General features: G+C 42.1%; 1 protein-coding gene across 2 annotated transcripts in view; it reads right to left on the reverse strand.

Moving 5' to 3' along the window:
* Window positions 1–14,629, reverse strand: part of rnf128a (ring finger protein 128a) — a 37,094-nt gene that overhangs the window by 3,524 nt on the left and 18,941 nt on the right. Inside the window, exons 2-5 of one of the 2 annotated variants that reach the window (XM_060912755.1) lie at window positions 13,890–14,134; window positions 6,011–6,100; window positions 3,072–3,143; window positions 2,869–2,951 (exon numbers count right to left, since the gene is read on the reverse strand). In XM_060912755.1, coding sequence (XP_060768738.1) covers window positions 2,869–2,951; window positions 3,072–3,143; window positions 6,011–6,100; window positions 13,890–14,134 — 490 coding nt within the window. The remainder of the gene's footprint in view (window positions 1–2,868; window positions 2,952–3,071; window positions 3,144–6,010; window positions 6,101–13,889; window positions 14,135–14,629) is intronic. The other variant, XM_060912756.1, reaches the window with a different exon arrangement.

A 14,629-nucleotide genomic window follows, 5' to 3' on the forward strand; every position in this document is an offset into this window, starting at 1 on the left:
AATGACCAGTGCAGTGCTAATGTGGGGGAATTCTGGAATAATTCAGTTAAGAACAACATTAATGGCTCTCAGAGTCAAGGCTATATTAACTAACTCCAAACCTGATGCCTAGGGTTAGCCAATTTGATCCAATCAATTCTCAATTAACCAATCAAAACATGTCAAAATCATAATGAGGTACATTTTCATGAGTAAAGGGAAGGAGAGAGGAAAAAAAAGTAAAGCAAAGCCAATAGAGTTTATAATTGATTAGCGCAAATGGGTGTGATTGTAGCATGGCAAGGCAAGTTTATTTATATAGCACATTTCATACACAGTGGCAGTTCAATGTGCTTTACAGAAGTAAAAGCAAAACAGTAAACAATAGAGAATAAAATTACATAAAATAAATGGGAAGAAATATAATAAGAATTAAACAATAGTAGAAGTTCAAATAGGGGAAAAAACCCCCAGCAGAATAAAATAGAATAAAAGTTAAGTAAAATTTGAAACATGCAGAGACTGTAAAAGTAAAGATTATAAAACATGTAAAGAAGACAATATTAATTATTTAACAGAAAGCATCTGAGAACAGCTTGGTCTTTAGTCTAGATTTGAAGCCGTCAACAGCAGGAGCATTTTTGATGTCCTCTGGCAGTTGGTTCCATAGCTGCACTGCATAGTAGCTAAAAGCTGCTTCACCACACTTTGTTTTAACAACTGGTTTTAATAGTACATTTTTCTGTTGCGATCTGGTAGATCTGATTGGGTTAGGCCGCTGCAACATATCAGAGAGGTAATTGGGCCCTGTACCATTTAGAGATTTGTACACCAGCAGCAATGCTTTAAAGTCAATTCTGTAGCTTACTGGAAGCCAGTGAAGGGACCTTAGAATTGGAGTAATGTGTTCTGTTCTTTTTGTTCGTGTGAGAACCCTCACCGCTGCATTTTGAACCAGCTGAAGTCGTTTGATGGTCTTTTTTGGCAGCCCTGTGCGCGCACGTGCATGTGATTACAGCAAGCGTATGAATATAGTGAGTGTGTGACTATATGAAATGCGTTACCAGATGACTGAATACTTGGTTGACCTTCAACACTCTAGATAATGTAGCTGCAGACAAACAATGAAAAAGTAAAACTAGCACCCTGATATATATTAAAAAAAAACCCAAAACAAACAAAAATACCCCACACACCCCTTAAAACATAAGTAGCATCAACCTATCTGGCAGAATATCATCATGGATGGCAGCTCATCATCTGAAACTTAATACCAGCAAATCTGAACTGCTGTTCATCCCAGGAGATTCATCTCCACATTACCATCTTCTGATCCCCGATTTCCTCATCAAATTCATCAACTTCTGTACTAGATCCCTTACTTACAAGTTTCTTCAAACATAATGCTAGAAGCAATTGAAACTCTTCTAAAAACAATAATTTCTTATCTTAGCACTGGCTGTGACTTAAAAAAAAAAAAAAACCCTGACCTCAACCCCTGTCAGCTGTCTAACTGTACACTCCTATCAAATTTCCTCTTTTTCTTCAAGATCCTAGAAAAAGTTGTGGCACAGCAGTTATGCTCATAGCTACATTGGAAGAATATTCATGAAATCTATCAGTCAGGATTTAGGCCTCATCATAGCACAGTGACAGCACTGGTTAAAGTGGTAAATGACCTACTATCGGCCTCTGACCAGATGTGTGTCTCCATTGATCATTCCATTCTCCTTGATAGACTAGAAAATGTTGTTGGAGTTAAAGGAATGCCCTCTCCTGGCTCAGGTCTTATTTAACTGATTATCAGTTTGTAGAAGTAAATGCCGACTTCTCTGCAACAGCAAGAGTCCTTACTAGAACCAGAAGATATGACCACATCACCCCTGTCTTATCCACATTGCATTGGCTCCCAATCAAATTTCACACTGATTATTAAATTCTACTATTGACCTTTAAAGCACTGAATGGTCTCACACCACAGAACTTGAGCAAACTGCTGGTCTTTTATGACCCACAATCACAACTACTTTGTTCAAAAGGTGCAGGCTATCTGCTAGTACCTCGTATAGTGAAGGCTACATCAGGGGGCGGAGCCTTTTCTTACAAAGCCCCACAGTTATGGAACAGCCTTCCAAGTAGTGTTCGGGACTCAGGCACAGTCTGTGTTTAAGTCTCGGCTGAAAACATCTGTTTAGTCAAGCTTTTTGTTAATAGTGTTTATGAGGTAAAGGTGTAGATCTGGAGGATCCTCAGGCATGGAGTGTTTTAGTAAGCTGGGATGCATGGATGCTGCCACCCCCACTCCCCCTCGGGTTTGTTGACGGTGGAGTGGCTGCTCCTTTATGTCCCGGGGCTCCCTCATGTCTGTGCTACCTTCTGGCTCTCCCTTTTATTTATGCTGTCATAGTTAGTCTCGCTGGAGTCCCTGCTTGCACTCAGCACAAATGTACACCGTTCTTGTCGTGTACCGAACAATCTATTAGCAATCTCGGTTGAACTGTTGATAACTTCAGTTTGATGCAAGAAACCTAAAATTGAAACTCAAAAATGATGCTGATGGTCATGTTCCTGTCTGGTTCCTCTCAAGGTTTCTTCGTCATGTGATCTCAGGGAGTTTTTCCTTACCACAGTCAGCTTTGGCTTGCTCATAAGGGATAATCTTAAATTTTATATCCGGATTTCTATAAAACTGCTTTGTGATGATGTCCACTGTTAAAAATAAAACTGAATTGACTTAAAAATTTTTTTTATTTATTATACAGTGATTATAAAGGAGTGTGCACCCAGTAGTCAGCAGAGATATAAAGGCAGTATGAGGACCTGTGCCATCTCAGAACACCGCTTAGAATTTTGAAGGAAATAAAATGATACAATAAAACCAATACATACTTGCATGTAAGGACACAGAGCACATCTCCCGGTTTATAAGACTCAATACACACGGCACACGAGTCAGCATCTGGTCCCGTCTCCTACACACACACACACACACACACACGTCTTTTTTTTTTTGCAGTTTCTCAATAGCAACAACAACAGAAACAAAGGCAAATATGTTTTCCGACATGATCATCACTCTCACACACACATACCTGATCTCCTTGACTGAGTGTGCGAACCTTGAGCTGACCAATCGCTTTCTTTGCTTTTGCCTTCATCTCTTTCTGGAATCACACACACACACACACACGTCAGACAGACAGACAAGCTCAGTGTATTACTGTGTATTCAGACCTTTATCTGTTGTTTGTTTATGTGCATGTGACACTTCAAATCTAACTTGGTCACTTCCTGTATATAGCACTATAGAGGTATTTCACCCACGTGACCAAGTCATGTGATGCTGCCATTTTGGAGGTCACGGCTTGAATCAGTTTGAATGCGAGGAAGGTGACAAACGAAAAACATAAAAGAAAAAGGAGCGAGATGCAGAAAACACCTTCACTATCCAGCGACGTAGGGCATTTACAGGGCGAGCAGAGGGAGAGGTATTTGCAAAAATTGAGGTTAGCAGGCTTAGAGAACGACGTTTACCTGCTTCCACCAGGATTGTTCACTGACGTACGGAAGTACACGAAGCCCTCGTCTTTACCTGACTTCGGCCCACATGATCTGTATACCTATGTCGTTAAAAACCCATCGCCATACACAGGTATTGATCTGAAAGCGTATAAGAGTTTGGATCCCTACAAATATTTTGTGTCAGGCTGGGTAACATGCCTACATCAGCGGGTCGTCCCTGGAGCCGGTGGTCGCCATCTTATTACAGCTAAGGTTTGTTCACATTTTCATTTACTTTCGGTCCTCAGGATAAACAAAATGTTATTAAATGTCATTGAAATAACTTCTTAGTCTGTTGAGACATGGCCCGTTATAAATTTGCTGTTACCAGGCAATGACCAAGAACTGTATTATTAGGGTCAGTGTAGTTGTAGCAGTGCACTAGCAGCTAGCTGTTAGCACTAGCTAATGTCAACAACATAGTAGCTAGTATGTTACTGTAGCAATGTTTACGTTCAGTCATTTGGATGACTGTTAAAACCTTTCAGTCTCAAGTTTTTCCCTTTACTGTATTTACTAGTTTACGGAGCTAGCGCGCTAGCTCCCGGGCAGGCTGGGAGTGAGCACGCTAGCTCCCGGGCAGGCTGGGAGTGAGCGCGCTAGCTCCCGGGCAGGCTGGGAGTGAGCACGCTAGCTCCCGGGCAGGCTGGGAGTGAGCACGCTAGCTCCCGGGCAGGCTGAGAGTGAGTGCGCTAGCTCCCGGGCAGGCTGGGAGCGAGTGCGCTAGCTCCCAGCCTGCCCGAGCACGCTAGCTCAGTAAACTAGTAAATACAGTAAAGGAAAAACTTGAGACTGAAAGGTTTTAACAGTCATCCAAATGACTGAACGTAAACATTGCTACAGTAACATACTAGCTACTATGTTGTTGACATTAGCTAGCTTGATCTTCAAAATGGCGGACACCGGGGCGTCACGTGACCCTGTGACGTCAGGTGAAAAACCTCTATATTTCCTGTAGAAGAGCAGCACCGCAATGTGGATCACAAGATAAATCACGTTTTGCTCTCATGATTTTTCAGACAAATCTTCTGGTGTGTATGATATTGTTTGTCTCTCCTCTCCCAATTTTAGTTTCTACCTGAAATTTGTTCCCATGTACTGCTTAACTCAAAAAAAATTGAAGAAAACCTGATCCTTAACAGTGGTTTCACTCCATCCTGCCATGCAAACCTCTTGTACGAAATTAAAAAAAAAAAAGGCTGGGAAGGAAGCAGCAGAGGTTGCTGGTGTCTCTGAAAAGCAGTTGTAGCAAATATGGTTAACTAATGCTGCTAATCTGCTATTAGCTAATACGAACCCTGCCACACAGAATATAAAATCACAACCAATTTGTGCTTTATTTAATTTACTAGTTAGAAAATGATACAGAAATATCCAGGTACATGCTAGGGGTGGGCAATGACAATTTTAGATAATAAATGTCTCCTTGTCTGTCGCTTTACAGAGCGATCATAGGCATCATGAGACGAAACACATTTTTGTCAGTTGCAATGAAAATGCACAGACATGGCACTCCATGTTGTTTCATGAACCAGACTTTACTCTATTTGCTGGTCCAGCTAACACTGTTTCTGAGAGACACATGAACAAACCAGTCGTAACCAAGAACAGGCGGTTCCTTCACATATGTTTCTCTGTTTGCTTGGCAACAGCAGCATGGTTAACAACATGGAGGAGTTGGTGGCTTACAAAAATTATATATTCAAAATCAGCTATATGGAATTACTGAATTTTACAAAATGGACAACAGTTATTTGCAAAATATGCGAGGGCCAAATTTTCTTGGTTTAGCAACCAAGAAAGCACTCCAAAGAGTATGGAAAAGCCAGACATCACGGGGAGCGCGCACACACACACACACACACACACGAGTGTAAAAGCCCCACAGCAGAAACAATGTCAAAAACAATAATAACTGTCTGTTTAAAAAAAAAAATAGAAAATGGATAAGAATTGGAAAGACTTCACTGATACCATGAAAGTTGCTCTACATGTGCAGAACTCGTACACTAATAAATTAGAGCAGGCAAACCTTCTGAACATTTTTAAAAGCTCATTATGAACTCAAGTGTTCCGCGAACAGGACTGTGCTGTCGATTTAGAGAAACACAGCTCTGGAAAAAAAAGAGCTACTTTTAACAGTGACCACCGTTAAAAATGGTGTCAATTTTTCCCATTGTGATGTACTACAGCGGTGAGCAGCTACATTCGTATCAGTGTTGAAAACATTCCCACAAAATATATTAGGAAATCCCCAAACTAAAAGCCAATGATAAACTGTGTCCTACATAGATCCATCAAAGAGGTGAAAAGACAATTCAGACTGAAGCTGGAGTGCTGCGACACCACTGCTTACACCCAGCACATGTGGCAAAGCTTGCAAGACATCACAGATGATCAGAACAAAAGCAGCGGGAAAACGCACAGCCACACTGCACTGCCAGAGCAGCTGAATAAGTTCTATACCTACTGAAGCTCTCAACACTGAACCACAGAAGAGGGTTATGACAACTGGAAGCACACAGAATCCTCCGTTCACAATCTCATCGAAGAACATGGGCTGAAAAGAATAAACCCAAGGAATGTACAGTACCAGTCAAAAGTTTGTACACCCCAATTCAATTTTTTTCCTTTATTTTTATTAATTAAAAGTCACTTCATGTCTTAAAGTAATGATGGCTGTCGTTTCTCTTTACTTAGTTGTTTGGTTCTTGACATGATATGGATTACTACAGTTGTGGTGTGGAATTGGGCTATTTACTGTATTTATTATTTACTGTTTGATCTCAAAACATGTTAAGAAGGCAAGAAACTTGTCCACTAATTCACTTTTGATGAGACACACCTGTTAACTGAAAAAGTATTCCAAGTGACTCCCTCATGAAGCTGGGTAAGATAATGCCAATAGTGTACAAAGCATCATCGAGGGAAACACTGGATACGCTGAGGAATCTAAAATATCAAACAGATTTTATTTTTTGACAGTTTTTCTATTTACCACATAATTCCAGATTATGTCTCAGATGTTATTTCTAGTTTAATTTCTTCAGTATTGTTCTAGAATGTGGTGGCACGGTGGTGTAGTGGTTAGCACTGTCGCCTCACAGCAAGAAGGTTCTGGGTTCGAGCCCAGTGGCTGACGAGGGCCTTTTTGTGCGGAGTTTGCATGTTCTCCCGGGGTCTGTGTGGGTTTCCTCTGGGTGCTCCGGTTTCCCCCACAGTCCAAAGACATGCAGGTTAGGATCATCTGTGGCTCTAAATTGACCGTAGATGTGAATGGTTGTGTCTCTCTGTGTGTTGCCCTGTAATGATCTGGCAACTTGTCCAGGGTGTACCCCACCTCTCGCCCATAGTCAGCTGGAATAGGCTCCAGCCCGCCTGCGACCCTGCACAAGATAAGCGGTTACGGATAATGGATGGATGTTCGAGAATGTAGAAAATAATCAAGTCAGTCCCCACTCGCTTGCTCACTCGAGTTTGTTGACGGTGTAGTGGCTGCTGCTTTATGTCCCGGGGCCCCTCATGCCTGTGTTACCTTCTGGCTCTCCCCTTTTAGTCATGCTGTCATAGTTAGTTGCCGGAGTCCCTGCTTGTACTCAGTGCAATATGTATACTGTTCCCACTTATTCAGGTGACATTGGGCATACCTAACAACCTGTGTTTTCTCTCCCCCCAAAATCTGTCACTCTGAGTTACATGTTGGTCCTGGGATTGAGATGCTGAACCTCTTCTGCTCCTCGGACCTGCCTGATCCATCCTGGTGCCCTGTGTCTCGTTGGAGTCTCATCGCATCGCTTCTGTGGAGGACGGCCCCATGTGGACAGCTAGGGGTCCCGCCTGGAGGACGCTCTGGACTCTTGCAGTGGTGCTTTTGTGGCTGGGGACTGCAGTTGACTTGCTGACTTTGGGACTGCGGCTGTCGTGAACAGTTTTGCCCTCGGGTTTCCGTCAGTGGGGGGTTTATAGCATCAACGAAGCTGACTTTGTTAGGACTGCTAATGTTATAGTCATGCTGTCGGTTGTTGCCCGGATGGGGAGGAGTTCCCTTTTGAGTCTGGTTCCTCTCGATGTTTCTTCCTCATGTTGTCTGAGGGAGTTTTTCCTTGCCACCGTCGCCACAGGCTTCATCATTGGGGATAGATTAGGGATAAAATTAGCTCATATTTTAAGTAGTTCAAATTCTGTAAAGCTGTTTTGCAACAATGTTTATTGTTAAAAGCGCGAAACAAATAAACTTGACTTGACAGTCATCCTGTCCCTAGGACATGCTTCAGTACCCACCTGCCTCAAGTGGGTCGTGGGGCTGGTGAGACGACATACAGAAGAAGGTGGCTGATCTGGTGATGCAGTCAAAGAACAACAATCGTTCTTTAAATGCCAGCAAAACCAAGGGAATGATTATCAACCCATGAAAGAGGAGGGAACAGCACATAGGTGAGACAGAGGCAGAAAGGGTGAACAGATGGTGTTCAGATCAGTGATCATACCTGGTTCCACAACACGATATCTAATAAGGAAATCCCAGCAGTGACTGTAGTTCCTGAGGAGGCTAAAGAAATTCAGCACAGAGGTAACGTCTAGAGGGGCGCCATCGAGCACATTTTCACAAGCATCACCACACAGTGGTCTGAAAAAGCTGCTCCAGTCAGGAACAAAAGGCTCTTCAGCAAGTAACTGGAACTGCTCAAACCATCTTAGGAGCAGCCAACACATCACTGGAGGACATGTACCACGCCAGGGTCACCAGGAGAGCCCACAATATCATCATGGACAGAACCCTCCCCCAATACTGACCATCAGTTAGATGCTACAGGAGTGTAAAGTCAAGAAACATAGCTAAGGAACAGTTTTACCTGCAGGCCATCGGGATCTCAATGACTCTCGCCCACAAACACACACAACTGACTGTCAAATGAAGTGCTGGACCCAATCCCCCCCAACCCCATGCACACACCCCCCGAACCTTGCAATATTGCAGATTTTTTGCACAATGCACTTGTTGATCTTTTCCTCTTACACATAAGGATGAAGCATCTTGTATCTGTGGTCTATAATCGCACTACATTTATACAATCTGCCACTTCATGTCTCTTTTATTGTACAACCCCGATTCCAAAAAAGTTGGGACAAAGTATAAATTGTAAATAAAAATGGAATGCAATGATGTGGAAGTTTCAAAATTCCATATTTTATTCAGAATAGAACATAGATGACGTATCAAATGTTTAAACTGAGAAAATGTATCATTTAAAGAGAAAAATTAGGTGATTTTAAATTTCATGACAACAACACATCTCAAAAAAGTTGGGACAAGGCCATGTTTCCCACTGTGAGACATCCCCTTTTCTCTTTACAACAGTCTGTAAACGTCTGGGGACTGAGGAGACAAGTTGCTCAAGTTTAGGGATAGGAATGTTAACCCATTCTTGTCTAATGTAGGATTCTAGTTGCTCATCTGTCTTAGGTCTTTTTTGTCGTATCTTCCGTTTTATGATGCGCCAAATGTTTTCTATGGGTGAAAGATCTGGACTGCAGGCTGGCCAGTTCAGTACCCGGACCCTTCTTCTACGCAGCCATGATGCTGTAATTGATGCAGTATGTGGTTTGGCATTGTCATGTTGGAAAATGCAAGGTCTTCCCTGAAAGAGACGTCGTCTGGATGGGAGCATATGTTGCTCTAGAACCTGGATATACCTTTCAGCATTGATGGTGTCTTTCCAGATGTGTAAGCTGCCCATGCCACACGCACTAATGCAACCCCATACCATCAGAGATGCAGGCTTCTGAACTGAGCGCTGATAACAACTCGGGTTGTCCTTCTCCTCTTTAGTCTGAATGACACGGCGTCCCTGATTTCCATAAACAACTTCAAATTTTGATTCGTCTGACCACAGAACAGTTTTCCACTTTGCCACAGTCCATTTTAAATGAGCCTTGGCCCAGAGAAGATGTCTGCGCTTCTGGATCATGTTTAGATACGGCTTCTTCTTTGAACTATAGAGTTTTAGCTGGCAACGGCGGATGGCACGGTGAATTGTGTTCACAGATAATGTTCTCTGGAAATATTCCTGAGCCCATTTTGTGATTTCCAATACAGAAGCATGCCTGTATGTGATGCAGTGCCGTCTAAGGGCCCGAAGATCACGGGCACCCAGTATGGTTTTCCGGCCTTGACCCTTATGCACAGATTCTTCCAGATTCTCTGAATCTTTTGATGATATTACGCACTGTAGATGATGATATGTTCAACCTCTTTGCAATTTTACACTGTCGAACTCCTTTCTGATATTGCTCCACTATTTGTCGGCGCAGAATTAGGGGGATTGGTGATCCTCTTCCCATCTTTACTTCTGAGAGCCACTGCCACTCCAAGATGCTCTTTTTATACCCAGTCAGTCATGATGACCTATTGTCAATATTTGGGCACAATAATAGACAACAGGCTCAAATTTGATGTGAATATTGAGGTCATTTGCAAGAAGGGGCAACAACGTTTGTACTTCCTTAGGAAGCTCAATGTGTTTGGTGTTGATAAGGTTATGTTGTTTTTATTTTACAAATCTTTTATAGAATCTGTTCTCACCTTTTCTTTTATTGCCTGGTATGGGGGCATCAGTGTTAGGGATAAAAACAATCTCAGCCATATTGTAAAGGTGGCTGGGAAGCTGATTGGCTGTCCACGGTTATCCCTGCTGTCAATTTATGAGAAACAGGTCATCCAGAAGGCAGGGTCAATATTGGACTGTAAAGATCACCCTCTTCATTGTTCATCTGAAGCTCTCCCCTCAGGCCGAAGACTAAGAGTCCCCTTTTATAAGTCCAATAGGACAAGACACTCTTTTATCCCTAGTGCAATACGTCTGCTCAATTTGCACAGTTTTGCTTTATTGCACACAAATGAGTCTGATGACCATGTGTCAGAAATATAGATAGGCAAGACAGTTTCTTTATATTAGTTTGTCTATTTACATTAGTTTATGTCAGTTTTCCTTTTTGTGTCTTTGTGTATCTGTGTGCTGTTTATGTGTATCTGTACCTGACTGTAAGACTAGTTTCCCTTTGGGACAATAAATTTAAACTGAACTGAATTGACCTAATGAGTTGCAATTTGGTCCTCCAGCTGTTCCTTTTTTGTACCTTTAACTTTTCCAGCCTCTTATTGCCCCTGTCCCAACTTTTTTGAGATGTGGTCTTGTCATGAAATTTCAAATGAGCCAATATTTGGCATGAAATTTCAAAATGTCTCACTTTCAACATTTGATATGTTGTCTATGTTCTATTGTGAATACAATATCAGTTTTTGAGATTTGTAAATTATTGCATTCTGTTTTTATTTACAATTTGTACTTTGTCCCAACTTTTTTGGAATCGGGGTTGTACAATTGCCTTTACAATTGCACAACAGCCTACCTGTCTCATATCAGTCACATATTTCATATCGCGTGTGTAATATATCACACGCCGCCTGTACACCTCCACCCACAGTGTAAGTTCCAACATTTTATAACGCTATCTGTACAGTATCGCTGGTCGATCAGAAGGAAGGCCAAGTAAGAATTTCATTGTACAGTGTAACTGCCTGTTTTACGATGCCTACGGCAATAAACTCTTGGATCTTGAACTGGAATCTTGAATTTTATCAGGTCAAGAATAGAATACCCTTTAACACACGATTGTTTTCATTTCAGAAATAATTGTTTAAATTTTGTTAGGAAATAATGAATTATATTTTTGATGTTTGGTTTCCTTCTAGAGCTAAATTTTTATCAATAGGAACATGTTTGGTTGCTCTGTTCAGTAATTAGCAAAATATTCTTTAAAAGAAACTTTAACTAGAAGGGCACTCATTAGAGTGAATACCTCCGCCAAGCCACATATTCGGATTTGTATCAAAATCTAATCAATTGTTCCTTGGCCTATGACCTACTTTTCCTCAAATTTCATCAAAATCTGTTCACTATTTTTTGAGTTACATTGGGAACAAACAAACAGAGGCAAAAACATAACCTCCTTCAACACAGTCGGCAGAGTTAAAGATTATCATTATTAAGATTACAGGTTGTGATCCAGCCTGGGGAAAAAAAAAAAAAGATTTATTTTTGTCAGCTTGTCTGCCCCCTGCATACGGCGGTGTTTCTGGTGAGGGTACGTTGCTGGTACAGTTTACAGTTAGCGCTACTGACCTGCTAACAAAGCCTGATATGGAACAGACATCAAACAACCAATCTTCATGCTTTTTTTTCACTTTATTAAAATATTAAAATACATTTTAAATATATTTTAGGCACAAGTAAAGTAATATCCTCTCATCAGAACTAAAATGCCGGACAAACAGTACATGCCAACAAAATACAAATTACAAATACAAGCTGTGCGATTCTTGTGAGTGTGAAGTCCGACCCGCAAGTCTGACTCATAACCTCTGAGAGGGGAACATAAAAGAGTGAACAGAGCACGAGTTTTTACATGCTGACTCATTTGTTCCACCCTTTATAGACACGTTTTATCTAGTTTTATTCCATCCTACACACACACACACACACACACACACACACTTGTAAAAGCTCATGGGACAACGCTGTTTGTGTTGTTTTGCAGTGCAGCAACATCAACATCCCAAATGCTTCAGAGCTGCAGAGGGAGCACAGTGTTACATCAGTATTTCCAACACACACACACACACACTTTTTTGGGGGTCTGACCTTGATGGCACAGATAAATGTTAGTTGTTCATCTTAGCTGTTATTTAGCATGTTTAGGTTTCCAGACTCAATAGCCCTTTTTTTAAATTTACATAGTACAATCTGCAAAGACTTACACAGTGTGTGTGTGTGTGTGTGTGTGTGTGTGTGTGTGTAGGGTGCAACAGTGTAAACAAATTAATAGATTTAATTAGCCTCAATATAGCTAATTATGTCTATTGTAGGTACAGTATTGGGGACTAGGTATAAGGGTAGTAATTAGCAGTTAGGGTTAATTTAACTCATTGCCTTCAGGTCTGACAGTAAGGCAGCCCACTGCACAGCGAGGGCCAATCTCTCTTGGACCATCAGAGAGGCCAAGTGTAACGACACATCAAGAATCTCCAGTCACATCCTCAGCACCACGGGCACACAGCGCATGGGGCAAAGTATTCAGGCCATCACCAACTACAAAGCTCCATCACAACATCTGATCGATTAGCTGAGCCTGCTGGGTCTGAACACCTCCCTCTGCAACTGGTTCCTGGATTTTTTTTGACTGGGAGACCCCAGTCCCAGATCAGCAACATCACCACCACATTGAACACCGGTACTGCCTGGGGCCGCAGGCTCAGTCCGCTGCTGTTCACCCTGCTGACTCGTGACTGTGCTGCAAGGTTCAGCTCCAATTGCATCAAGTTTGCTGAGGACACTACAGCTGTGGGCCTCATCAGCACCAATGTTGAGTCAGCGTACACCCAAGTGGACCGGCCACTGCACACCAATGGAACAACTGTGGAGTCAAAAGCTACAAGTGTTTTTGTGTGAACATCACACAGGACTTTTCCTGGACTCTCAACACCACCTGCTTAGCCAAGAAGGCCCAGCAGCATCTCTACTTCCTGTGGAGGCTGAAGAGAGCCAAAATCCCCTCTCCCATTCTCACCACCTACTACAGAGGAACAACAGAGAGCATCCTGATCAGCTGTTTCACTGTCTGGTATGGGAACTGCACGACCACAAAACCCTACAGTGAACTGTAAGGACAACCAACAAGTGGTCTCTCTCTACCCACAATCGATAGCTCCTTCAACAAGCCCTGCATCTGCAAAGCCACCAGCATTGTGGACGGCCCCTTTCAGCGCTCTCACTGACGCTTCACACTCCTGCCATCTGGCACAAGGTACTGGTGCATCTGTGCTACTGCCAATAGACTCTACAACGGCTTCCTTCCTGAGGAAGTCAGAATATCGAACATGCTTCCCAACACTCACCTGGACTAATCAAACCATCCCGAATTCAGCAGGACATTACAGAAGAATTGATCAAAATGTTGATTATTCTTGCATGTTTGACTATATACCAAAAAAATTACAAATATTTTGATGACAGTGTATGGTATTTTCTGTTCTGTAAAAAATAAACACTTTAATACCATCATCACCTTGTACTCAGTTTTCAGGTTTATTAAAGGACGCAAATTTATATTTTCATAAATAACGGTAAATTTTTACAAAAAACAAGTAATACCTGTCGGAAGATTAGCAGCGTAGTTATAATTCTGTTCAATCCTTCCATAAGCCAATCGGAAATCACAGCCGGCTCAAGGGGCAGGCCAATGTCCACATGTTTTGTGTTACATTTCTGTGATTGTGTAAATATACAAACCTGTTTATGATTCCGCCGACGTATATTGTTGAGTCTTTGTGCAAAGTAGAAGATGAAGTAGCACACAGTTGCTGTGGTGATGATGAAGAAGGAAATGGAGATGAATAAGAGGGAATAGTGACTCATCCACAAGCCATGCTGAACCCCCACCTCTATCGTCATGGAGATGGACACATCCTTCTGCAACAGCTCCACCAGCGCCATTCCACGAGTATTACCAATCATCACTGCTACGATTGAGGTCCCTACACACACACACACACACACACACACACACACACACACACACACGTTCACAACCAACAGAGATCACACACTAGGAGCCTCATGTAGAATTCACACTGAAATGTAGCATATGCACACATCAAAAAATTCAGATGTATGAAACTGCACAAGCAGGATTCCACACACATTTTATGCCAATCAACAAGAAACTGAGTGCACATGCACCACACTCCAAACCCCTCACCCATCCCCCTCTCCTCCCTCAATTACACCAATTTTAATATGCTAATGAAGACTACACCTCTTCAGATTCAGGAAATATCATAAAAGCAAGTAGCAAGTTGGCCAAGAAAAAAAAAGAAAATAAATTTCAGTGAGTAAGAGGAGGAGGTTCTGCTTTCAGAAGTAGAGTCCAGAAAAAAATATTTTATTTGCCACTTTGTCCTCTGGGGGGCGGCACGGTGGTGTAGTGGTTAGCGCTGTCGCCTCACAGCAAGAAGGTCCTGGGTTCGAGC

This window comes from Neoarius graeffei, chromosome 28 (genome assembly GCF_027579695.1).
Source record: "Neoarius graeffei isolate fNeoGra1 chromosome 28, fNeoGra1.pri, whole genome shotgun sequence".
Taxonomy (NCBI): Eukaryota; Metazoa; Chordata; class Actinopteri; order Siluriformes; family Ariidae; genus Neoarius; species Neoarius graeffei.